Below are 25,951 nucleotides of genomic sequence, written 5' to 3' on the forward strand. Positions count from 1 at the left end.
CCAAGCAGCGACAGCGAGAGACTGTTTAGAAGCACATCGCAGGTCTTCATGAGAAGAGAAAGTATTACTGAAAGTATTACTGTAGTGTTACTGTATGATGACTGAAATCACCAAATGGCCTTAAACCTTTAGTCAATAAATGACAGAACGTTCTGTTGTCTAATACACGCACCAGTTGTATTTATTCAAACAGCTCTTTAGCCAAAGATGAGAATCATTCAGAAATCTGCTGCTGTCAGCAAAAAGTAGGACTGAGGTCTTCTTGCGGGTTTCCACCAAAATAAAAGTCAACATTTATAAATGTTAGTATTGTAATTTTACTGTTGTTCTGTCAAATAAAATAAAAAAGTAAGACAAAAATAATAATAACAATTATTACAACAGATTTATTATTAGATTAGATTATATTATTATTATTATGTTACATTTATTCAATAATTAAAAACACCTGCCTGATTCAAGAAGGGGGTCTTAAAAATGGCCAAAGAATATTATTTTCTTATTATGTCTACTAGAATGTTAAAAATGTTCAGTGTTAAATAAATATTTTTAAATTGTTTTGTAATTGTTTTTTTTTTTATGAAAAGCAAGACAAAACTGTATTTAACTGAAAAACTGAAAAAATTAGCAAAATGCATGGACAAAAACGCGAAAAACCATGTTCGGTAATCGGGCTTCAGCCCAGAGTGTAATTTTGTTCGGCTTCGGCCAGGAATTTTCATTTCGGTGCATCCCTACATGTTTCACAATGTTTCCCTTGTGAACTTGATTAGTTTGACAAAAAAACGAGTCTTTCATCATGACTGATAATTAAACTGAAATTAAATGTGCAATATTAAAGTTACTGATTAGTTGATCAATGGAAATCCCTTGTGGAAGTTCCTAAAACAAAAAGAAAATGACACCCACCAATTCCCAAACTACAATTTATTAGCAAACTGTGGTGCTTTTCACAACACAAACAATCATAAAGAAGCTCAATTAATAGTAGCACTAATTGTAGAGCACAGTGAAAAATTCCCTTCTCATAAAATGCATAACTTTGCATGTCACTTTGATTTCAATCATCCACCAAATGCATACATTTAGAAATACATTGCACCCTTGCACCTCAAACATCTGATCAGCCAAACAAGAGGTTTGTTTTCTTCAGTTTGTTAAAGCAAACAATGTCAAAATTGCTGATTACACACTCACTGAGAGCGATGAGAAGATGCTTACAGTCAGAGGAGACTGTATTTGATTGTTTCTCATTTGTGAATGTGTGCTTGAGGACGTTAGGCAGATTTTGTACAAGAGCAGTGTAACTGGAAACACATGCTCTCAATACAGCTAATGACAGACAGCCTGTCTTATGTCAACAGAATAAAGCAGGCTTGGGAACTCTTCAAGAGCACGTTGCGAAAGATCCTGGCGCACTAAACGCGGTGGAATAACAACGAATAGCAGCACGTACCTTATAGTAAAGATCTGATCTGACCGGGGAGCAAAGGAACTGCCTATTCCCATAATTCATCCACGGGGTCAAGCATCAACGCTCGCTGCCCAGTTGGACCTACTCCATCGTCTCCAGCAGATTCATCCGTCAACAGGCAGCAAAGTCAGCAATCTCTGCTGGGATTTTCTATTCAAACTGCTCTCATTTTGTCTTAAAGTCAGCCGTACAGAGCAGCGACGCCGTGTCTGTCTTTGCTTACGGTCTGTCGCCGTATGGCACCACCTGTCCGGCTCAAAGGCTTAAAACACAATCAGGATCAATCTGTAAGCAGTCTGTGGCTCCTGTATCTCAGGTGCGTGTCTAAGATCAAAGGTAAGACGTAATCCACAGACTGTCTCTGTTTATGTCCACACAACAAAGATGGATGATTTATAAACATTGAGAGACATCTCTCTCTGCTCTGACAACATCAATTAAAATATGACATCTTAAATAAATACCATTTGCTGATAAGGGTTACATACTTTGAAACTGCGGGTTGTTGGGTTTTTTTATATACTGTGGGAAAATAAAGGTTTAACGTACTCTGTATCTGACGTTATATTCTACCAAAGATAATAGATTATAAATTTTGTGAGGTGACTAGGGATGGGCATTTTAAGCAAAAATACTATTCGATAATCTCAGGGTATTATTCGATTATTATTCGAAAATCGCACCCCTCTCGCGCATAGACGCCCATGCACACGAGACCATTCACGCTTTCAATATGTATGATAACAAACTGTTTAATTCATTCGAGAATCTGTCTTAACAAATCTGTCTTAACATAAGCCATTTAATGGTTGTAATGTATGATTGCTGAAATAGTAATACAATAAACATAAACAAATTATGGCACTTAATAACGTAACAGTCCATCGATTAGCATTTAGCTGCTCATAAGCCTAAGACATTTCTATTTTAAAAATAAGCATGAACATTCATAGCATTTAAAAAAAAACATTTGATTAATTAATCCATGAATATTAGACTTAAAACATTGCGCGCTAAAACATATTGTGAACACCCTGAATAACAGTAGTTATATGAATATTCATTTTATAATAATAATAACCTATATAGTGTTATAATACAATAATAACCTATTTAGTGTTTTTATTTTTAAAAAAATGAGCATGTCCACATGATCGGGACAAAGACAGGAGCCCAATCTGTTCACAATATGTTTCCATCCAAAAATACTAATTTATGCGCAAAACTGGAACATGGCAATTGCGCATAGAGATAACAAAATTGTCACTTCCTGATAAACTAAATGGCATTAAGAAAACTAGGAAAAGCCACTGAAAACAATCACTTTCATATAGATAATAAATTGCTTGCCCCTCGGGGTGAGCAGTAGGGATGTGACTGTGAGGAAATTTTCCCACCGGTCACCGTTTGACAACACAGGTAATACCGGTAACACCGAGGGGAAATGTTGGGGGATAGTTCGTTAAGAGTTTTCCCTCATTCCCACGCTTTTCTTTGCTTTTAAATAGCTTTAAATAGCCCGTGAGCATTTTACTTTTACTTTCGATTTAGCGTCAATTCGGCGTCAATTCATTGAATGGACATCAACTAAACAGTACGACAAAATTATTTAGTCTATATTAAACATAGAATTATTAATTTATTAACAAAAATAAAACAACTGTAACTTCCACAAAATTGAATTATAAAAAATAGGCGTACTGAAAATCAGCAAACACAGTGGAACCAAATAAATAATCGGATGTTCTTCCAATGAGCTTCCAAAATCACCTTTTAGATAAACGGCAGCAGTCAAATTATTTTTAAAACAGACAGTTTTGCATTTCGTTTAAAAACGAAATATTTTGCCAACATCTTGCCTTTCTCACCTCACTCAACTTACACTCCTCATGTGATAAATGAAATCGGACTCCTGCCCCGGATGCGACTGTTAGACCCACTGCATTGAGCAGCCGCGTTCAGTTCTTAATTGTACTGTTTGTTCACTAACTGAACTAAATGATTTTTATTACTAAAAATAAAATAATCAAAACGACGGCGTCGCCGGTGCCTTGGTGGGCAAGTGTGGAAGCAGGAAGCATTTCAGAATGACTAAAACAACATTTCTGATGCTGTGCAACAAGATGGGTCCGCTGGTTAGTCAAGTTATCCCGTTCCATCGTGCAAAGTCACATTACTTTTTTAAGGCGCATTTATTCTGTTAAAGTTTTCTTATTGTAGTTTATGCGCATTTTTTCTTATCGGACAAAAAGTTTATCCTACTTAATTGTGCACATACAGTTTTTTTATGCGATATTCCGGCTGCAGAGAACACCCTTTACATTATAGTGGTTCAACTATGATAAACAAGCCTCGCACTGCAGAGTTTGCACTGCACTTCATTCTCATTAATTTTCTCATTATTTTATTAGAATTAGAAATCTTGTTCTTCTGTTGTCCTTGACAGCTTTGAAGTGCTTTATTGGCGGCGCCACCCTCTGGCGCATCATCATCGAAAACTTGGGGAATTTAATAATCGCACAACCTATTCGATATTTGGTGATTAAATCAACTAATCGAATATTCGAAAATCGTGACCCATCCCTAGAGGTGACCCATTCAGCTCCTATGAGCTCCTGTGTTTTTCTTTTTGTGTGTGTGTGTGTGTGTGTGTGTGTGTGTGTGTGTGTGTGTGTTTTTGACTATTTATTGATTTTCAAGTTTTTTTTAACTGTAAAAAATCTGTATTTATGGGAGTAGCATTTAGAGATTTTTGATATTTGTGACCCTGGACCACAAAACCAATCATAATTTGATTTTTTTGTGCCAAAAATCATTAAGGATTTTAAGTAAAGATCATGTAAATATATCAAAACTTATTTTTTGATTAGTGATATGCATTGCTAAGAACTTCATCAACTTGGACAACTTTAAAGGTGATTTTCTCAATATTTAGATTTTTTTGCACCCTCAGATTTCAGATTTTCAAATAGTTGTATCTCAGACAAATATTGTCCTATCCTAACAAACCATACATCAATGGAAGGCTTGTTTATTTAGATTTCAGGTGATTCAGATGATCTCAATTTCAAAACATTGACTCTTATGACTCTTATGGTTTAGTGGTCCAGGGTCACACTTCATATCAAACTACTACTGTTGCAAAACTACTCACACAAATCAATTTATGATTTGGGTTTGTTATGAAATAACAGATCTAGGGTTGATCAAAGCTAAAATTTCAGGTGATGAACTCCACCTATGGCTCCTCTACTAGTGCTCAGTTATTAATAATGGTTTTTATTTTTATCAATGTTGACATTTTTGTGGAAACATTTTTATCCAGCACTCTTTAATGAACAGAAAGCTCACTGAAGAAATCTTTTGTAGCATCAAAAACTATTCAGAAATGTTTTTGAGCAGCAAATCAGCTTATTAGAATGATTTCTGAAGGATCATGTGACACTGAAGGCTGGAGTAATGATGCTGAAAATTCCCGCAATTTAATTGCATTTAATAATTTACTCACATGGAAAATAGCTATTTAAATCATAAAAATGTTTCAGTTTTCTGTATGGGTGAGCACAAGAGACTTATTTAAAAACAAAAAAAATATATTATATCAGACTTTCGTCCACCTATTTTCATCCTTTGAAAATCAGCTGTTTAGCAGTCACTACAAAATAGTTCGATAAAAGTCTGTTCGGTGGGGTTCTCTAGTATCATTTGTTTCCACATATCACTGCTTTATCATGTGTTATTATTTAGCTAAATTTTTGGTGAAATTGCAGTACTGTGTGTCAAACGACAGTCAGAGATCAAGGTCAGCCCACTTTTAGCCCGTTGAGATACAAACTTGAGTAATCCACTCATGTTGGGTTTACATGTTTTATGGGGACATTCCATAGGCATAATGGTTTTCATACTGTACAAACCGTATTTTCTATGGCCCTACACCTAAACCTAGCCCTCACAGGAGATTGTGCACACTTTTACTTCCTCAAAAAAACGTCTAGGTTACGTAGGTAACCCTCGTTCCCTGAAGGAGGGAACGGAGACGTTACATATGGGAACTTGCTTGAGAGACCAATCATCTCTGAGCCTTATTCAAAAGGCCAATGAAAATTGGCAAGTGGTATTTGCATGCCAAGCCACACCCCCGTTCCATCTACTGCATCGTGATATGCTGTGATGGCAGCAACGTACACTTTGAGAGTCGAAGGGGACAGCCTGCGCTCCAACTACTCTTGCAGGAAGGAAAGCACTACTGCAATCGTGCATCTCTGTGGGTCCTCTCCTCGAGAGGAGTACCAGTCGACGAACAGACCCCACCTCAGTGCATAAGCTTGCCTAGTAGAGGGAGCTCTGGACTGAGTGATGGTTTCTATCACGGCCTGAGGAAGGCCGGTGAGGTCTGACGCGTCCTGTCCAGGAGCCAGACGTGCAGGTTCCCAAGGTCGGGGCGCGGGTGCCATATTGTGCCCATCACCTGAGAAAGAAGGTCTTTCAACCGAGGGGAGCCTCGCTGAGGGAGTAAAACAACTGGCAATGGGAGGTTTCGGGGGAGGCAAACAGATCTATCTGGGCCTCGCCGAAATGGCTCCAAATCAGCTGGACTGTCTCGGGGTGGAGTCGCCATTCTCCAGGGAGGGTGGTCTGCCGTGAGAGCTGATCGGCTGCACGGTTGAGTTCCCCTGGTATGTGAACGACACGTAGCGATTTCAGCCACGTTTGACTCCAAAGGAGCAGACGGCGGGCGAATTGTGACATGCGAGGAGAGCGGAGCCCGCCCTGGCGATTGATGTAAGCCGCAGTCGCAGTGCTGTCGGTACGGACAAGCACGGCCAACAACTCGAGGCAATTGATATGCCACTGCAGTCGAGGTCCTGTCCAGGAGCCCGATACTGCTTGCCCGTTGCATACGGCACCCCAACCCGTGGTGGAGGCATCCGTGTAAACCAGGACACCCGTCCTAAGGGAACTCCGGCCCGTAGGAAGGCAGGGTCTGACCACGGGCTGAATAGGCGGCGACACTGCGGGGAAACGTAACCGCGGCTGCAGCTGCCATATGCCCCAGGAGCCTCTGTCTGAAATGTTTTGAGAGGAACCGCTGTCTTGTGTCTGAATAATTCCAGACACTTCAGCACTGACTGCGCACGCTCGTTGGTGAGGCGGGCTGTCATGTTGACCGAGTCCTGCTCCACACCGAGAAAAGAGATCCTCTGCACTGGGGAGAGTTTGCTCTTTTCTCGGTTGACCTGAAGGCCCAGATGGCTGAGGTGCTGAAGCACGAGGTCCCTCTGTTCGCACAACGCCTCTCGCGAGTGGGCTATGAGGAGCCAGTCGTCGAGATAGTTGAGGATGCGAAAGCCTGTCTGCCAAAGAGGTGAAAGTATGTGTCCTTCAGGTCGATGGCTGCAAACCAATCCTGGGGAGTGGGGACGGATGCAAGTTAGCATACGTAGCATACGTGAGCATCTTGAACAGCAGCCTGAGAAGGGACCGATTCAAGACCCTGAGGTCCAGGATGGGTCTTAGCCCACTGCACTTTTTGGGCACGATGAAGTAGGGACTGTAGAACCCTGACCTCATCTCGGCTGGAGGGACAGGCTCTATTGCCTCCTTCGCCAGTAGGACTGCAACCTCCGCACGCAGAACAGTGGCGGTGCGTTCTGTACAGTGACTTGGATGTCCCCCCGCGTCTCACCGCGGCAGCCGGAAAGCATTGACGGCTCAACGACTTACCGCGGGTAGGAAGGCGGGAGGAACCGGCTCGCGAACGAGCGACGGGACTTCAACGTGGCCATGGACATGCGCTCGCAATGTGGGCATGAACCATCCGTGAGCGCCGCCTCAGCGTGCTCAAAGCCTAAACACGCGAGGCAGCGTTCATGTCCGCGGGGCGGCTGTGCACTCGTCGGGGCTGCTCACTGGTTGCAAGAGGCTTTGTAGATGCCGTTAGAATGGCAGCCTGCAGGATCACGCCGACGGCTGTCAAACAAAGCTCTTATAATTGCTCTTTTAGAGGTTTGGCAGCTCGCCAGTGGGGAGAGAGCGTGAACTCTAGAAGAACTCTTTTTGCAGTTGAAATCTTCAATGAAGAGAGGCTCGAGCATGAAGGCTCTGAAGCAAAAATCTGAATGAGTGGTTGCACGCCGCCATCTTATATACCCGTATGTACAGGGGTGTGGCTTGGCATGCAAATACCACTCGCCAATTTTCATTGGCCTTTTGAATAAGGCTCAGAGATGATTGGTCTCTCAAGCAAGTTCCCATATGTAACGTCGTAGTGAAACGACTGAAGGGGAACTCATTGTGCATGATTTATAAGCCTGTTTCCTCATGGGGACCTAAGAAATGTGACATTTGGTCCCCATAACGTGATAAATACCAGGTACACACACACTATTAAAAACACCATATCAAACACATATTCAACCAGCAGTCTGTGCATTTCCATTTCCTAAATGCTGGCATTTGTTTAGTCTATAATTAGAAGCTATTTTTACAACAACACCTCCAGTTAAAGTGACAAAACATCCTTATATCTAATTTATATTTCAATATTACAAAATGAATGGAACAAGACAATTTGCAGTATCATTCATATCTGTTGCAGGTTATTTGATGGTTGTGTTTAATTCTTAGGGTCAAGGGTTTGTCTTAAGCATCATAAGCAATAAAGCCAGCATGAGAGAAACACGATACATGAGAGATTCATCCTCTACAACATCATCAATCAATACCTACAAACTAGATCACAATGTTACTGTGAGAAAGACCCAATGACCTCTTCAGACGATGGCTGCAACAGTGTCCGTGTTTGACACGAGAAAGAAGACAACGTGACAGAAGCTAGTTGCTGCCATAGCCGATTAACAAGTTAGGCTGTTTTGTTCCTCGTCTCGGTGAACATATGGGAGGCCATATGCCGAATTGTGTCCCAACACAAAAACACGTTACCTCAGACCACACATGACCTCTGACAGAGAGCTGCTGTATACATATTGATCAAGAATATCACTCATCTGTCCTCACTTTTAACAATACTTGCTCCAGTATTGTGCTGTGAGGCTGCGAGCTTTGCTCTCCAGAAATCGAGATTAGAGAGATGCTGAAGCAGAGCTAACAAATCCAAAACAAAAGAGCCACACATACTGACATCCGATTTGAACCAGTTTGGACCAATATCATAACCAGTTGGCCACAATGCAAAAATGATAGCAAACATTAGTTTCTAGCAGCTTTTCATTTGCAAACTATTGTGGAAAAACTTCCTGAAAAACCATATGACGCTCTGTTTAAGTGTAAGTGCTTTCCCATTCATTTTCTCCACTGTACCTTAACTGCAGGCAAGTGTATTATTTTTTTTTTTAAGTACTACAGCATATTCAAGGCTCTATGCTTACTTTTCTTTTTTAGGAGCACTACACTCTGAAAAATAAAGGTGCTTTAAAAGGTTCTTCACAGTGATGCCATGGAAGAACCATTCTTGGTTCCACAAAGAACCATTCAGTCAAAGGTTCTTTAAAGAACCATCTCTTTCTTACCTTTTTACAATCTGTCACAAATTCAGTCACAAATGCAAGTGAAATGGTCGCACTGTAGAGCCCTGAACATATTCAAATACAGTAACTTAAGTTGAGAGCTAACTTACATGCAGTCCTTCCAAGCAATAGACAGATAGTGCTGCAGTTTTTACATGAGTTTGATACAAAGAACAAAAGCTCTCAGTGCTGTTATGCTTTATATCAGCAATCTTGGAGCAGAGCACATTGTAATGAGCTGGGAAAGAACTGTCAGTACTGAACTGTACACTTGAAGATGTCGTCAATAGTGTGGTTTTAAACATTCAGAAAGGCAGATGCAGTACATCTACGGCCAAAGAAGCAGAAAAGGTCTAAAGCCAACAGGCAGAAAGACACAAAGACAAAAGAAAGTGTACACATTGGTCTGGTAAAAACAATCTGGAAATATTAGTGGGTAGTGATGTTTAAGCCGCTTTATTTTTATTAGACGGGTAAAACTCATTCTTAAACTCACTAGTACCAGTGTAATTTACATACAATTTAGAGATTATTAGCCTTTTTCACACTTCTGTGTTTTTGGCTTCCGGATTGGCGCTTTCAGGGTAAAAGTTTTTCCTGGTGACAGCAGCAGCCGTACTTAACAAGACTAAGTTCGGAAATCAGTCTATTTTTACAAAGAGCAAACATTTGCTCAAAAACTTTGTGTCAGCTTCAGCTCGTCACAAATACTATGTTTATTTAATTCTGAATGTTGGCACATTTTTGAGTTTTTGGGTGCTGGCTGTGCATTATAACTCTTCATGTAATTATTTTTTTTATTAAATAGTTGTGTTAAATTGAATGTTGTTTTCCTCAGTTTGATGATAATAAATGTTGTACATATTGTATATTTGGTTTGTTTATTGTGTATTTCTTTATTTCGGACTCGTGAGGTGAACTAATTGTACATAGCATATGCAGCTGTCATATGATGAAAGAATGAACGACTCGGACCTGAAGACTAGGAAAGTGAACGAACCAATTCTGATTCCTCTACTAGAACTGGAGTACTGAAAATATTCTTCAGACTGAAAAACAAAAACCTAGCATGAAAAAAGGTAAAATATAATTTTAAGCCGTACTGTCCTTTACACAATGTAATTGAAAAAAAGACTTTTCTTGATTTCCAGTAAAAATATACTTGAAACTAAATAGATTTACTTGAGCAGCAAGACTGCATAAAATATTAAGTATTTGCTTGTATAAACAAGCTAAATTGTGCTTACAGAAATACGTGAGGGAATGTAACAGAGGGTTTAAAACCAGAAGTAAAGCTCTTTTTTTTTTTTTTTTTTTTTTAAAGTAAGTTTACTATTTAAACTTTCTTTTAAAGAGCAGGTCATATAGTATTTTAAAGTGTCTTAATATTGTGTTGGAGTTCTCTGCGACAGGTTAAAAATTTTCAGATAATTTACTCACGATTTTGAAATTGGAGGAAAAAGTAAGATGGGAGTTTTTCAACATACCCTAACTGTATTGAACCGGAGCACACAGAGTTCACACAGAGCTAGAAAAGATGAGCATTTGAGGTTTATATAGAGAATTATATATTATATAGAGAATAACATTGTTTTACTAGGTAAGACCCTAGCGAACAATGAATATTTCATAGGTTTATTATTTTTTACAATACTTCTTTCCTAATTTCAACACTTATATTTTGAATTTGGACTGCGGTAACGTTCATACTGCACTTTTAAGTTTTTTTTTTTTTTTTACAAAAATGGCAATAAAGCTTTTTTAAAACTCCAGCTTCAGTGAAAACAGGCTTACAAAAAGGTGTCTTACTACAAATCTACTGAAATGCTGTAACCATCTGCAGCAAAAATAAAGCATAACTGGTGGCCGTTGCATTCCCAATCGCATGCTAAACTCACAGCACATGCAATGAACAAATTCACTGCATTCATTCACTCTAAAGAGAGCCGTTCTGAGGCACAGAAAACACCAGATCACGAGCTGATCGCCTGAATGAAGTGTACGCTTTGCTTTGAAACAGCTAAAACAGTGATGAAGGGATTGAGCCACATTGTGCTTTTGGTTGGCCCAAAACACAACTTCAAAGTGCTTTTATGTTAAAATCTGAAGTTTAAATATATTTTAAAAACAACACCTTTTGCCTGGAATCCTATTGTTTCATGTCGTCATGTGACCGCAATAATATTGATCAAAATAAGATTTTGCTATCGCAATATCACAGTATTGATAATATCATCACATCCCTGATCCTCAAACACGTATTCTGGTCTTGTACACATTTGTTTTGACAAACTGATGGAAGTTATTAGGTCATGTTTGCCATCAATATTGTCAAGAGTGTATGTGACAGAATCTCTTTTTTCCTGCATCAGAAAAGAAAACAATAGTCATGCTTACTGATGTTTCTACGAGAATGTGAGCAGTGGGTTGACATTTAGACGACGCTAGCGGGAACACAGCGAGAGGATTACGGTTTAGTCATGCAGAGAAAAGACTGACAGAAAAGAGGGATGGAGAGAGAAACTCACGGTTGCGAATGCGCCGTCTCGTAGCGCTCGAAGGCGTGCGTCAGGTCGTGCTTGTTGTTCATGTAACACTGGGTGCACAGGTCATAATCGAAACACACCTTACACTTCCAGCGCATTCCCATAATGCCGTGCTTCTTACAGCTGTCGCAGATGATGTTTGAATGTCGGACACCTAAGAGAAAGAAAAGCAAATGAATATAATTGAGTACGAAATTAAAGATCAGCACATCTAATCTGATCCATTTAATAAGGCCATCTTCTAAACTGAAATGCTACAATCCAGGAAACCTTGAAGACAACCGAACCACGCTCGTGACCCTCGGACGTCTGTTCGCATGTCTGTTTTCCCGAGGCTTTCGCTCCATTAATCAGAAACACGTCGTTTGAGGCCGATGAGACTGATTTTAATGATGCGGCAAAAGCATTTGAGTTCAGCATTAAGCATTTCTGTAGACAGTCATAAACACAAGAGCCACAATCTACTGCTCAAAGATGGAACGAAAGAAAGGGAGGAAAGAAGCAACGCATCTTCTTCATAGAAATGTAATGCAAATAGACAGACAGACATTGATCTCACTCATCTGAAAGAAACAGAATTATTTCAGTGATGTACAGAATTGTGGTGTAACTATTTAAGCCAGTAAGCATCTTAACCTGCGGCAGACCCACACACACACACACACACACACACACACACACACACACACACACACACACACACACACACTCATTACACACACACACACACACACACACACACACACACACACACACACACACACACACACACACACACACACACACACACACACACACACACACACACACACACACACACACACACACACACACACACACACACACACACACACACACACACACACTCACTCATTACACACACACACACACACACACACACACACACACACACACACACACACACACACACACACACACACACACACACACACACACACTCATTACACACACACACACACACACACACACACACACACACACACACACTCATTACACACACACACACACACACACACACACACACACACACACACACACACACACACACACACACACACACACACACACACACACACACACACACACACACACACACACACACACACACACTCACTCATTACACACACACACACACACACACACACACACACTCATTACACACCACACACACACACACACACACACACACACACTCATTACACACACACACACACACACACACACACACACACACACACACACACACACACTCATTACACACACACACACACACACACACACACACACACACACACACACACACACACACACACACACACACACACACACACACACACACACACACACACACACACACACACACACACACACACACACACTCACTCATTACACACACACACACACACACACACACACACACACTCATTACACACACACACACACACACACACACACAACACACACACACACACTCACACACACACACACACACACACACACACACACACACTCATTACACACACACACACACACACACACACACACACACACTCACACACACACACACACACACACACACACACACACACACACACACACACACACTCATTACACACACACACACACACACACACACAACACACACACACACACACACACACACACACACACACACACACACACACACACACACACACACACACACACACACACACACACACACACACACACACACACACACACACACACACTCATTACACACACACACACACACACACACACACACACACACACAACACACACACACACACACACACACACACACACACACACACACTCATTACACACACACACACACACACACACACACACACACACACACACACACACACACACACACACACACACACACACACACAACACACACACACACACACACACACACACACACACACACACACACACACACACACACACACACACACACACACACTCATTACACACACACACACACACACACACACACACACACACACACAACACACACACACACACACTCACACACACACACACACACACACACACACACACACACACACACACACACACACACACTCACACACACACACACACACACACACACACACACACACACACACACACACACTCATTACACACACACACACACACAACACACACACACACACACACACACACACACACACACAACACACACACACACACACACACACACACACACACACACACACACACACACACTCATTACACACACACACACACACACACACACACACACACACACACACACACACACTCACACACACACACACACACACACACACACACACACACACACACACACACACACACACACACACACTCATTACACACACACACACACACACAACACACACACACACACACACACACACACACACACACACACACACACACACACACACACACACACACACACACACACACACACACACACACACACACTCATTACACACACACACACACACACACACACACACACACACACACACACACACACACACACACACACACACACACACACACACACACACACACACACACACACACACACACACACACACACACACACACACACACACACACACACTCATTACACACGATCACCAGCTGAGGGAGCGTCTGAGCGCTCGTGTGCTCCTCAACACCTGCTTCACTCAGTGACAGTGACTTTACTGTTTAAGCACTAAGAGCTAACAAATCACACGGCTATTAGAAAAAAAAAAAAAACCACCACATTAACATAAAATCCAATGACTGATGAAGGTAAACTGAAGTAAATTAAATATGGGTATACATTCAATTAAATGCCAATTTAACATCTGATTAACATTAGAGTTGATGTATATATTACACAATGACATTACAGCACAGTTTCTGACTTAATCTGGGAGAAAAAATGAAGCAGAATAAAAAAAGAATTAGGGATGCACCGAATGAAAAATTCTTGGCCGAAGCCGAATAAAATGAAATACTGGGCTGAAGGCCGATTACCGAACTTTTCCCCCTCATGTATTTTGACATTTTTTTTCACCATTGCATAAACTAAATAGCCAATATGTGCTTTTTACAGCAAAGAATTAATTACAAAACAACAATTTAAACATATTATTATTATTATTAGACAACATAACGTTCTGTAGTTTATTTACTAATGGATGTTTTCAGTCATCATACAGTAACCTTTCTCTTCTCATGAAGACCTGCGATGCGCTTCTAAACAGTCTCTCGCTGTCGCTGCTTGGAATGATTTTTGCATCTTTCTCGGACAGTTTTAAATGCTTCCACACTGACCACATGTTTGCTGCATTAGTGCGCACCTCTTTTTGATTGCGTCACGTTATTACACGTCATAAATAAAGAAATGTGAATACTAGGGATGTAATGATGTTATCAATATTGTGATATCCCAATAGCAAAACTGTCTCAAAACTATTGTGGTCACATGATGACATGAAATGATAGGTCTTGTGGCAAAAAGTGTTGTTTTTAAAATATATTTAAACTATTCTACCATTAAAAGGTCTTTAAAGTTGTGTTTTGGGTCATTATTAGGGATGCACCGAAATGAAAATTCTTGGCCGAAACCGAAAACCGAAAGAATTATGCCAATTATTAGTACCATTGCATTTATGGCTATGACTGTGTACTAATATTACTAAAATCAAGGCATTGCAATTGCATAAATTAATATTAAAGTTTCAAAGAATAAATCAATTATATCAATTTAAACAATTATTATCAATCAAGTATTATATTACTTAAATAACATATACATACATTTTACTGCCTTTGTTTAAATTGTTTAATAGTTTAAATTTTTATAACACATTATCTTGTGGATCCATCAGTTCACGTTTACAACTCTATGTGTCAGGAGGCGCTGTCAGAATGGTACACAAAGCAGCTCAGAAAATTACTTTGAAACATGCAGCGCTCATATTTATTCAGTGGATAGCCTTTTGAAGTTTCATCGCAATTCTTGTCACTTCTTTGTGAACAGCAGCATTTTGTGAGACCAATCAAACCTGGGTTAATACTAGTCCGGTCAATGTAAGCCAATATACTGCAGTAATTATTCTCTAATTTATTAGGAAATGTGGTTAACACCTAGTCACGCATGAAAAAAATAAAAAATAAAAATACCGTCATATACCGTGATACTGTATAATTTTGAAAAATACCGTGATATAAATTTTTGGTCATACCGCCCAGCTCTACATATCGTGATATTGTATTGTGGGATTTTGATATGGCCCTAGAAAATACATTTTCAATGAGTAAAACTTCAGTAAGGGATTTAACTGTAAGTTGTACATTAAATATGTACATTAACATAACCTTCTCAAAGTAGCATTAAGCTATTATTTCATTCATGGATCTTGATTATTGCAAACTAGGGTCTGACATTGACAGTTTTTACATTTTTAAAAAGATATAGTATTGCAAATGTGATGTTGATTAAATAAAACAGTTCAATAAACAAGAAGTTATTAAATCACTTACATTTTAGACACATATTGACTGTTTTGCTTCTATAATAAAAAAAGCTGAATGACTCAATGATTCAATGACTCACTCATTCAGACAAACCTTTCTGGTTTGTTTATTGCATGATAGACAGTGAAAAATAAACTCAACAGACCTTTATTTAAAAGTGTGATTTGTATTAACCTTGCTTTCCATGTTGCCTTACTACTGCAGGCAGTATCACTATGTTCTGTCAATAATCTAATATTTAGAGACAAATGTGAGCCTGGAGCACAAAACCAGTCTTGAGTAGCACAGGTATATTTGTAGCAATAGCCAAAAATACATTGTATGGGTCACAATTATCGATTTTTCGTTGTGCCAAGTAAAGATCATGTTCCATGAAGATACTTTGTAAATTTTCTACTGTAAATATATCAAAACTTAGTTTTTGATTAGTATCGTGCATTGCTAAAAACTTCATTTGGACAACTTTAAAGGTGATTTTGCACTTTCAGAGTGTATGTCCTAGTCTAACAAACCATACATCAATGGAAAGATTATTTCTCCAGCTTTCAGATGGTGTATAAGTCTCGAGTTTCATAAAAATGTACCCTTATGACTAGTTTTGTGGTGCAGGGTCACAAATGTCCCTGTGTGCTTCATCTCTGTTCTTGGTGACTGTTTGTTGAGTTTCAGGCATTGGTGTGTTATATACTATGTGTTTATATATTATTTCTATATACCCCCACAGCACTTCAGCATATGTTTTATTTCGCCACACGTAACGTAGAAATTCAGTGCTAATCCCTTTGTATCCTCTGAACTGATGTAAACATGACTGCACACAATGGAATTATTAAATTGGCTTGAGATAGAAATATGTTAGCAACAGACTAGCAACTTGCTAATCATGCTACAAACATGCTAGCAACATGCTAACAACTTGTTAATCATGTTAGAAAAATGCTAATCATGATAAGAACATCCTAATCATGCTAGAAACTTGTTGAAAATGATAAAAAACATGCTTGCAACTTGCTAATCATACTAAAAACATGATAACTTGTTAATCGTGTTAGAAACATAACAACATGCTAATCATGCTAGAAACATGATAGCAACTTGCTAATCGTGTTAAAAAATGCTAGTAACATGCTAATCATGCTAAAAACATGCTAACACCATGTTAATCATGTTAGCAACATGCTAGTAACTTGCTACTCATGCTATAATCATGCTACTCGCGCTAGCATAATGTTAGAAACATGCTAGTAATTTGCTAATCATGCTAGAGTCATGTTTGCAACATGTTAGTTACATGCTAATTATGATAAAATCCTGCTAACAACATGCTAGTAACTTGTTAATCATCTTAGTAACATGCCAACAACATGCTATCTACCTATCTACCCATCCATCCATCTTTTTTTTCCCCCATTCATCCATCCAACTATCTCTGACAGACTCTATTGCCTTAAAAATATTCAAACTTCAACCTTTTAAAACTACCTTAAACTTCAAACTATTTCAGACTGAAAACAATCAAACTTAAAGCAACACTAAGTAACTTTTCCCTCAACGCTCCCTCTACAGGTTGGAGGCGGAATTGTCAGCACTAAAGAGTTGTTTTTACCTTAAAATAATGTTTCCGAACTCGTGTCAGTGGTTCGTCAACTCATAACAGGGTGAAACGGCACTTTCGTATTCGCTTTGCGACCCTCTATCGGCCATAACAGCACTATGTAAGTTTGGGTCGTCGGGTCGCGGTTTTGTAGTTCAAATGAGACTACAAATGCGACTTGCTTCACGGCAGGCTTCACAAAAGGTTTTCATACTTTTATAAAGTCATACAACATACTCTACCTTGTCACTGGACATCGTTATTTCCAAAGCCGGTCATGGATAGCCTCCAAACAAATAACGTGCATGTGACGCGACGGTAGGCTAAATTATTTACGACAGCGGTAATGGACAATTCCACTTCCAACCTGTAGAGGGAGCGTCGAGGGAAAAGTTACTTAGTGTTGCTTTAAAACTTTTTCTAACTTTCTGGTCCAGCTTTCTCAAGCCAACTTAAAGTCTGTCTTGACGAACTTTTCTATCTCGTTAATTAACGTTATATATGTAAGCTGCTGCAAATGCAGCTGTCACAAATCTCTGTAGTTGAACTGGAGGAGGTGTTTGAGTCTCACCGATCTGTGCGTTGTCATACAGGAGCAGGTCGTAGGCTCCCTGGTATCCGGTGCGGTAATTGGTGCGCGTCCCGCTGTCCCACTGAACAACCACAGTTTTGTCGGGTGTGGTAGTGCTGCCCTGCCGACCGATCTCCACCACCGTGCCCGCATGCCCCTCTCCTTCGTCCTGGTTACCCCACTTCCAGTCCACGCCGCGGACCACGCGCATGCCCACCTCCATGCTGCCGCGCGCCGGCTGCCCGCTGTGGCCTGCTTCGCTGTGCTTGCGGTGAGCTCGCGGGACGGGGGCCGCGGGGAGGCCAGCGGTCGCTGCTTGGGGTCGAGGCGCTGGGAGCGGAAGGGTTCCGAGTAAGGGGGTCTCTGGAGACAGATCAGGGGTGACTGAAAACACAAACACACAGAGAAAATCAGTTCTTTCATTTCAGAGTCTAGTTTACCTGTGCTACGCTTTTCACAATATTGTTTCAAAGCAGCTTTACAGAAAATCATAGTAAATGACTAAGTGCTTTAGTGCTTTAACACAGAGCAAGTTTTAGGACTGGATAATACATTACAGTGCCTTGCAAAAGTATTCATACCCCTTCATTTTTTCACATTTTGTTTTGGTGCAGCATTATGTTAAACTGCTTTAAATTAGTTTAACACATCAATTTACACTCCATACACCATAATAATGACAAAGCAAAAAACAGATTTGCAAATGTTACAAATGTATTAAAAATAAAACACTGAAATAATACATTGCATAAGTATTCATACCCTTAACTCAGTTCATAGTTGAAGCACCTTTACAGCCTCAAGTCTTTTTGGGTCTGATGTGAGCATCTTTGCACATCTGCATTTGGCAATTATCTGCCATTCTTTGCCTCAGCTTTTCTCCTCTCCATCTCTGTCAGCTTGGATGGGGGCTGGCAGACATTTTCTAGAGTCCTAGTTGTTCCAATCGTCTTCCATTATGGAGAATGCTTCTGTCAACCTTCAATGCAGCAGATTTGTTTCTGAACTCTTCTCTAGATCATCGCCTTAACGCAAGTCTGTCACTGAGCTCTACAGGCAGTTATCTTGGTTTTTGCTCTGATCTGCATTTTCAGCTGTTAGACCTTTTCTGAGAGGTGTGTGTCTTTCTAAATCAGACTCATTCAAATGAATTTGCCACAGTTTAACTCCACTCCAAGTGTAGGAACATCTAGAAGCAATATGAATGCTCCTGAGATACATTTCGAGTGTCCCAGAAAAGGGTATGAATACTTATGCAACGGGATCTTTTCAGTTTTTTAATTGTAATAAATTTGCACAAATGTTAAAAACCTGTTAAATGTTAAATTTTGCTTTTCCATTATGGAGTAGGCAGTGTAGATTGATGTAGGGAAAAAAAGTAATTTAAAGCAGTTTAACATAATGCTGCAACAAAACGTGAAAAAAAATGAAGGGGTATGAATACTTTTGCAAGGCACTGTAACAATGATGCAAGTGATCCTCTGAATTTAGACCTAGCTCTAGTCAAACAGAGATCAATTCTACTGTTAAAATCAAACTGTGTTTATAGTGTCGTCTAGCACAGCTCAGTCGGGAAGTGATTCGGGCTCAAAAGGTAATTAAGAAATTTACATACTGGATGGTTTTGTTGAAAGCGAGAGTAAACAATTCCCAGAAAGCATCAGTGAAGATTGGTCATCTTAGGAGAAATATAGCCAGCTGTCAAAGAGTCTGATAGGAGTTTCACATTTTCCAAATGTAATTAGCAGCCATTGAAGCGGCACAGCTTTAATTTCAGAAGCGTCTCTGGTTTGAGGCAGAATTACTATATTGTGATGTTGTTTCTTACTGGGGATGAAAATTACTCATTGTGCTCAAGATTAAAAGACAAAAAAGTACAAAACACTTTGCAAAAAGTAATTTAAACAGGAAACTGCTTGAAGGTCAACACATAATAATAAAATGTGCGTTGTGCATACAAATATATGTGTATTATACTTTAATCATAAATGAATAAATCCTGTTGGACCACAGTTAAAATCAACATTAATCTAAACTGAACCATTTCTTCTTAATACAGGCTCCTGGTCTAGTAAATCAAGTATGAAAAACAAAACAAACGTGGTTTTAATCTTTTGCCCCTAGAAGGACTTTTTGCAGTAGTCCTTTACAATCCACTGCAAACTGCGAGATGCCCACTGTTTACAATGCAAAATTACTTTTTCACAATGAATGTCCTGTTTCACAAACAATTTTTTTTTTGCAATGAAGTTTATCTTGCCTGTCAAACATCAATAAAATGCAGAAGTTGAAGTGAAGTTATCTACAACGTGTTTCTCTTTTTATTGCATTTTAACCTTTACTTAACACCAGAACTGATGTCACAAGACTTAACATGAAAATGAGTCAGAGATCACAATTACATGCAGTCTCTGGAGCTGAAGGACATGCCTCATAATCATATTCTCATGACTCCAGTGCTTTTTGTGGTTTTCCTTGTGGAAGCTGAGGGATTTGTCATATACTGTAATATCCGTTTGAATATTTTATCAGTCTCTATTTTTGACACATTGCTGTGGGAAGCTCTATCCACATTGGTTTAAAACTTTGTAATTCAATCACTAAGCATGATCTGGCAGGAGCACACCATTGCATTCACTGATAAATCCCAGTTTAAATGGTCTGATATTGCATCTAATCTATAAATGAATGTATTTTTTAAAAAAAGGTCAAGATTGGTCCTGCAGGTGTCTTGTGCTGAGCTTTTGCTGAGTCAGCTCACTATAGTAAGACCGGGGTTCCCTGGGATGCTGCTACTATCCGTCTTAGAAACCGTCTTATGGTCATTTCTACACCAAAAGTGCCACAAAGACTAAATGCAAATTAACTAGAAAGGAACATTTATCACATGCCTACTGACAGAGAATCTCGTTCTTTCTTCTGTCATTGTTCTAAACAAGTCAATCCAATCAAACCAGGGATGCACCAAAACGAAAATTTTTGGCCAAAGGCCAATTACCGAACAAAGTTTTTCGTGTTTTCCCCCCATGTATTTTGCCAAATTTTTTTCACCATTGCATAAATTAAATAGCCAACATTTGCTTTTTACAGTTTTGTCTGGCTTTTCAAACCAACAAAGCACAATTTAACTTAAAAATTGATAAATTAGTAAAATAATATTATTTGGCCATTTTTAAGACCCCCTTCTTGAATCAGGCATGTGTTTTTAATGTACAAATAAATGCAGCCTTGCTGAGCAAAGGAGAATGTTATAATAAATGTGACCCTGGACCACAAAACCAGTCATAAGGTTAAATTTGACAAAACTGAGATTTATACATCATATGAAAGCTCAATAAATAAGCTTTCTATTGATGTATGGTTTGTTAGGATAGGACAATATTTGACTGAGATACATCTATTTGAAATCAGAAATCTGAGGATGCAAAAAAATCAAAAAGACTGAGAAAATCACCTTTAAAGTTGTCCAAATTAGGTTCTTAACAGTGCATCTTACAAATCAAAAATTACATTTTGATATGTTTACAGTAGGAATTTTACAAAAAATCTTCATGGAACATGATCTTTACTTAATTTCTTAATGATTTTTAGCATAAAAGAAAAATCTAAAATTTTGACCCATGCAATGTATTTTTGGCTATTGCTACAAATATACCCCAGCGACTTAAGACTGGTTTTGTGGTCCAGGGTCACATATGTATTAATAGAGCTGTTGTAATGATTGTTAGCATTATTTTTGTCTTTTTTATTTTATTTTACAGAACAACAGTAAAATGACAATACTAACAATTATGACTTTTATTTTGCTGTAAACCCGCAAGAAGACCTCAGTACTACTTTTTGCTGACAGCAGCAGATTTATGAATGATTCTCATCTTTGGACTTTGAACCCTGGCTAAGGAGCTGCTGCAGCGCTGTCAGAATAAATACAACTGGTGCGTGTATTAGACAACAGAACGTTCTGTAGTTTATTGACTAATGGTTTAAGGCCATTTGGTGATTTCAGTCATCATGAAGACATGCGATGCGATACTAAACAGTCTCTCGCTGTCGGTGCTTGGAGTGATTTTTGCGGTTTTGATTTTTGTGATTTTTGATTTTTCTCGGACAGTTTTAAATGCTTCCACACTGCCCACATGTTTGCTGCATTAGTGCACGCCTCTATTTGATCACATCGCGTCATTGTTCGCTATAATTTATTCTGCCTTTTCGCTTATAATTTTGGTTGCCGAACATTCGATGCATCCCTAAATCAAACCCAAATGCAACCTTGTGAATCTGAAATTCAAACATAACCAGCCTAAGTAATAAATGCATGCAAAACGATTACGCAGCGGTACATGACACACAGTCAAAGCAGACCACGTACAAGCTGTTGAAATCAGACGTTCACCTTTAATTAAACAGGCTAGCATATGCCAGCCGTTTGCACCAAATACTCTCTTCAAACTGCATCTCATAACTACAACAGACAAGAACAAGAGCAGCAGATGTGTGTCCACTCACAGCCCTGGGCACTCAACCTGTTGGACCAATGAAGGCAAGTTTATCCATTCTCGCTCAGACGGGCAGGATAAGCACTTCTGAACAGATGGACAAGCTCTACAGTGAGTCTGAAGCAGCAGAACACTGAGCTTCACACAGAAGCCCATGCAAACATCTTAGTGAACGCCGCTGGCCTGCACAGCACTGGACAATGCACAGAAACTGAAGGAAAAGACTGGGCATGTACTGAGACTAATGCAAAAAAAAATCATCCTACAGCTGTAAACCAATGCATGCTGGTTGAATAAAGGCATCTAAATGTTTCAAAGACAAGTAACAAAGTAACAAAGGCTCCACTGGGAACACAGTGCTCCAGACTGCAACTAAAACTGTCGCAAATGCAACAATAACAAAAATGTTTGTGATAATAATGACAGTGAATAAGTCTTTGGGAGATAGATAAATCAAGCACTGTTTACAAGCCAAACCAGTCCAAAACAGCTCTAAACAAATATGGGGCTGGATTTTAATGTGAGAGACAACAGGAGATGGACTTTTCCACTGGAGGAAGCGTTATCATGGATAATGGACTCATATTTTAGTTAAAAATGATAGATTTGTTTCAGTTTTTGTCTTTTCAAGATGTTAACTGATGGACTGGAGTGGTGTGGATTGCTTGTGGATTACTGATGTTTTTATCAGCTGTTTGGACTCTCATTCTGACGGCACCCATTCACTGATCAGGATCCATTGGTGAGACAGTGATGCAATGATGGATTTATTCAAGTCTTTTGAAGAAATAAACTCAATTTCGTCAGATGGCCTGAGGGTGAGCACATCTGCAGCACATTTACATTTTTTGGATGATTATTTCTTTAATTAACAACATGTTTCAAAGCGTGAATCAAATTTATCCTCCAAATATCCACTTAATAAAATCCCAAGATGAAAACAACAATTATGCTGTGCTCAAATGGATGTGTGTTTTTATGGACGATGATGCAGAAAGCCAAACTGTTTTCATTTAAAGGGAACGTTTATTTCCTCAGCCTTGCAAGCTCTTCATCTGTGTATTCTGAGTCTCTGTACTGGTCTCCACACTGGTTATTATAAATGTATACACCCCTATTATCCACTATTGAATGGAATATCGATAATCATACACTGCTAAAACTGAATGTGGATCTCAATGCTCAGATTCTGAAGTCCTGAAGTCACAATCACTGATGTCTCAGCTCTGTGACCAAGCAAAACTAGGCTTCAAAAACAGGAACTGCTCCTTTTCCATAAGACAACTTCCTCCATTCCTGAGTTTACACCCACCAGAGCCGGGAGTGGAGTGAAGGTCAGTCATAGCGTCTGGACGCCATCAGCGTGTGTACCGCTGCAAACACTCAAAGCAACTGTTTAACATCGCCAGTGACAGCATCAGTGGTTTTCACTTCCACAAATGAGGACAGACTGCATTCATACCAACAGCAACCCCTACCCGCACTTCACATGAGCCAAACCCCAGACCACAGACACTCTTATGACAAACTCTCTGACACCATCAAAAGCTGTCAAAGCAAGCGTTTTGACGATTTTAAGCACTTTTAAGGATCCCAAAAGATTGCCTGATAAGAAGCGGATTTTTAGAGTCACTCCACATGACCTCCCAAATAGTGACAAAACTGTACAAAGCTTTTACACTTTTTGGCCAATATGTAAATTCATTAACCAGACAGGAATTTCATAATCAGGGGTGCACATAAGCTTTTCAGTGTAAAGAGGGGTCATATGATGCGATTTCATGTTTTCCTTTGTCTTTGGAGTGTTACAAGCTCTTTGTGCATTTATAAGATCTGTAAAGTTGCAAAGAGTCTCAAACTCAAAGAGATATTCTTTCTAAAAGTCTTCGTCACGGTGTGGAAAGATTTGCATAACAGCACTCAAATGTAAGGCATAACTTTTGATTTTGCTGTAGTATTGTTGCATACAGCGTCGCTGTGGAGACGCTGTATGTTTCCTTGTGAAAGCAAAACTACTTTGTTTGGCCTTCCAAATGAGTACACAACTAGAAATCAGTGGTTAAGTTGTATTTACAACACTGTTCCGGAACAGTACAACGCAAATATCCGACTGTTTCCTGAACCTATGAAAGTAGACTACAATACTGGCTGTGCACACTATAAAGTGGGGCAATTACAACTTTGCAAGGACAGTCTATTGCTTCTGACTCACAGCTTGTAAGTACGTTTTCATATTTAAAGAATTTGCTACTGGTTATTCAAACGCGAGTTTTGAGCAGTGTAGAGTAGTGCTTGTTATTTGTCGTTTCCAGGATCACAAATGCAAATGCAACGCAACCTCACTGAATGCAACAAATACCTCATTTATAATGGGTTTTTGTCTCATCGCGCCAGGACACGGCATCACAACATGGTAAGGGTCACATTTCCGTCACATTTCCATCACACGCTCGAGGCATTCGGCCAATCAGAGCACAGAGCACTTTTCAGAATGATGAGCTTTGCAAAAATTACCACATTTCAGAAAGGCAGCGCAGAGAAACAATAATGTTCACGCCATACAGGAATGGCCCACACCACACTGTGAAGGAACTACAACGTTTCCTAGGTTTCTCAAACTTCTATCATCGCTTCATCAAGAACTACAGCATGATCACAGCTGCGTTGACCTCCCTTCTGCGAGGCAAACCTAAACATCTCTCCTGGAGCCCTGCGGCCCACTAAGCATTCCAGCAACTCAAGTCCATCCTCTGCACCGCTCCTCTAGACATCCAGACCCAGACGGACCCTCTCGCTTTTCCAGGCTCAGTACTGGTGGCCCAGTATGCACCGTGATATCACCAGGTACGTCCAGAGCTGCTCAGTCTGTGCCATGTCTAACACTCCTCGTCATCTGCCTGCAGCAAAGCTGGTTCCCCTTCCCATACCACAGAGGACCTGGTCCCATATTGGAGTTGACTTTGTCACGGATCTCCCTAACTCTGAAGGTAACACCTGTATCCTAGTGACTGTGGACAGATTTTCCAAGGCTTGCAAACTAATCCCATTAAAGGGACTTCCGACAGCAATGGAAATCGCTGAACATCTGTTCCAACATGTCTTTCACAACTTTGGTATACCTGAAGTAGTGTTGGGCGATATGCTC

At 39.7% G+C, this 25,951-nt stretch overlaps 1 protein-coding gene across 1 annotated transcript in view; it reads right to left on the bottom strand.

Annotated features, from left to right (window-relative positions):
• The window catches only part of mib2 (MIB E3 ubiquitin protein ligase 2), a 103,663-nt gene that overhangs the window by 58,006 nt on the left and 19,706 nt on the right, over nucleotides 1–25,951 (bottom strand). Inside the window, exons 2-3 of the mRNA XM_073818744.1 lie at nucleotides 18,311–18,694; nucleotides 11,529–11,700 (exon numbers count right to left, since the gene is read on the bottom strand). Of these exons, the coding sequence (XP_073674845.1) occupies nucleotides 11,529–11,700; nucleotides 18,311–18,694 (556 nt within the window). The remainder of the gene's footprint in view (nucleotides 1–11,528; nucleotides 11,701–18,310; nucleotides 18,695–25,951) is intronic.

This window comes from Garra rufa, chromosome 15 (genome assembly GCF_049309525.1).
Source record: "Garra rufa chromosome 15, GarRuf1.0, whole genome shotgun sequence".
In the NCBI taxonomy this organism is placed as follows: Eukaryota; Metazoa; Chordata; class Actinopteri; order Cypriniformes; family Cyprinidae; genus Garra; species Garra rufa.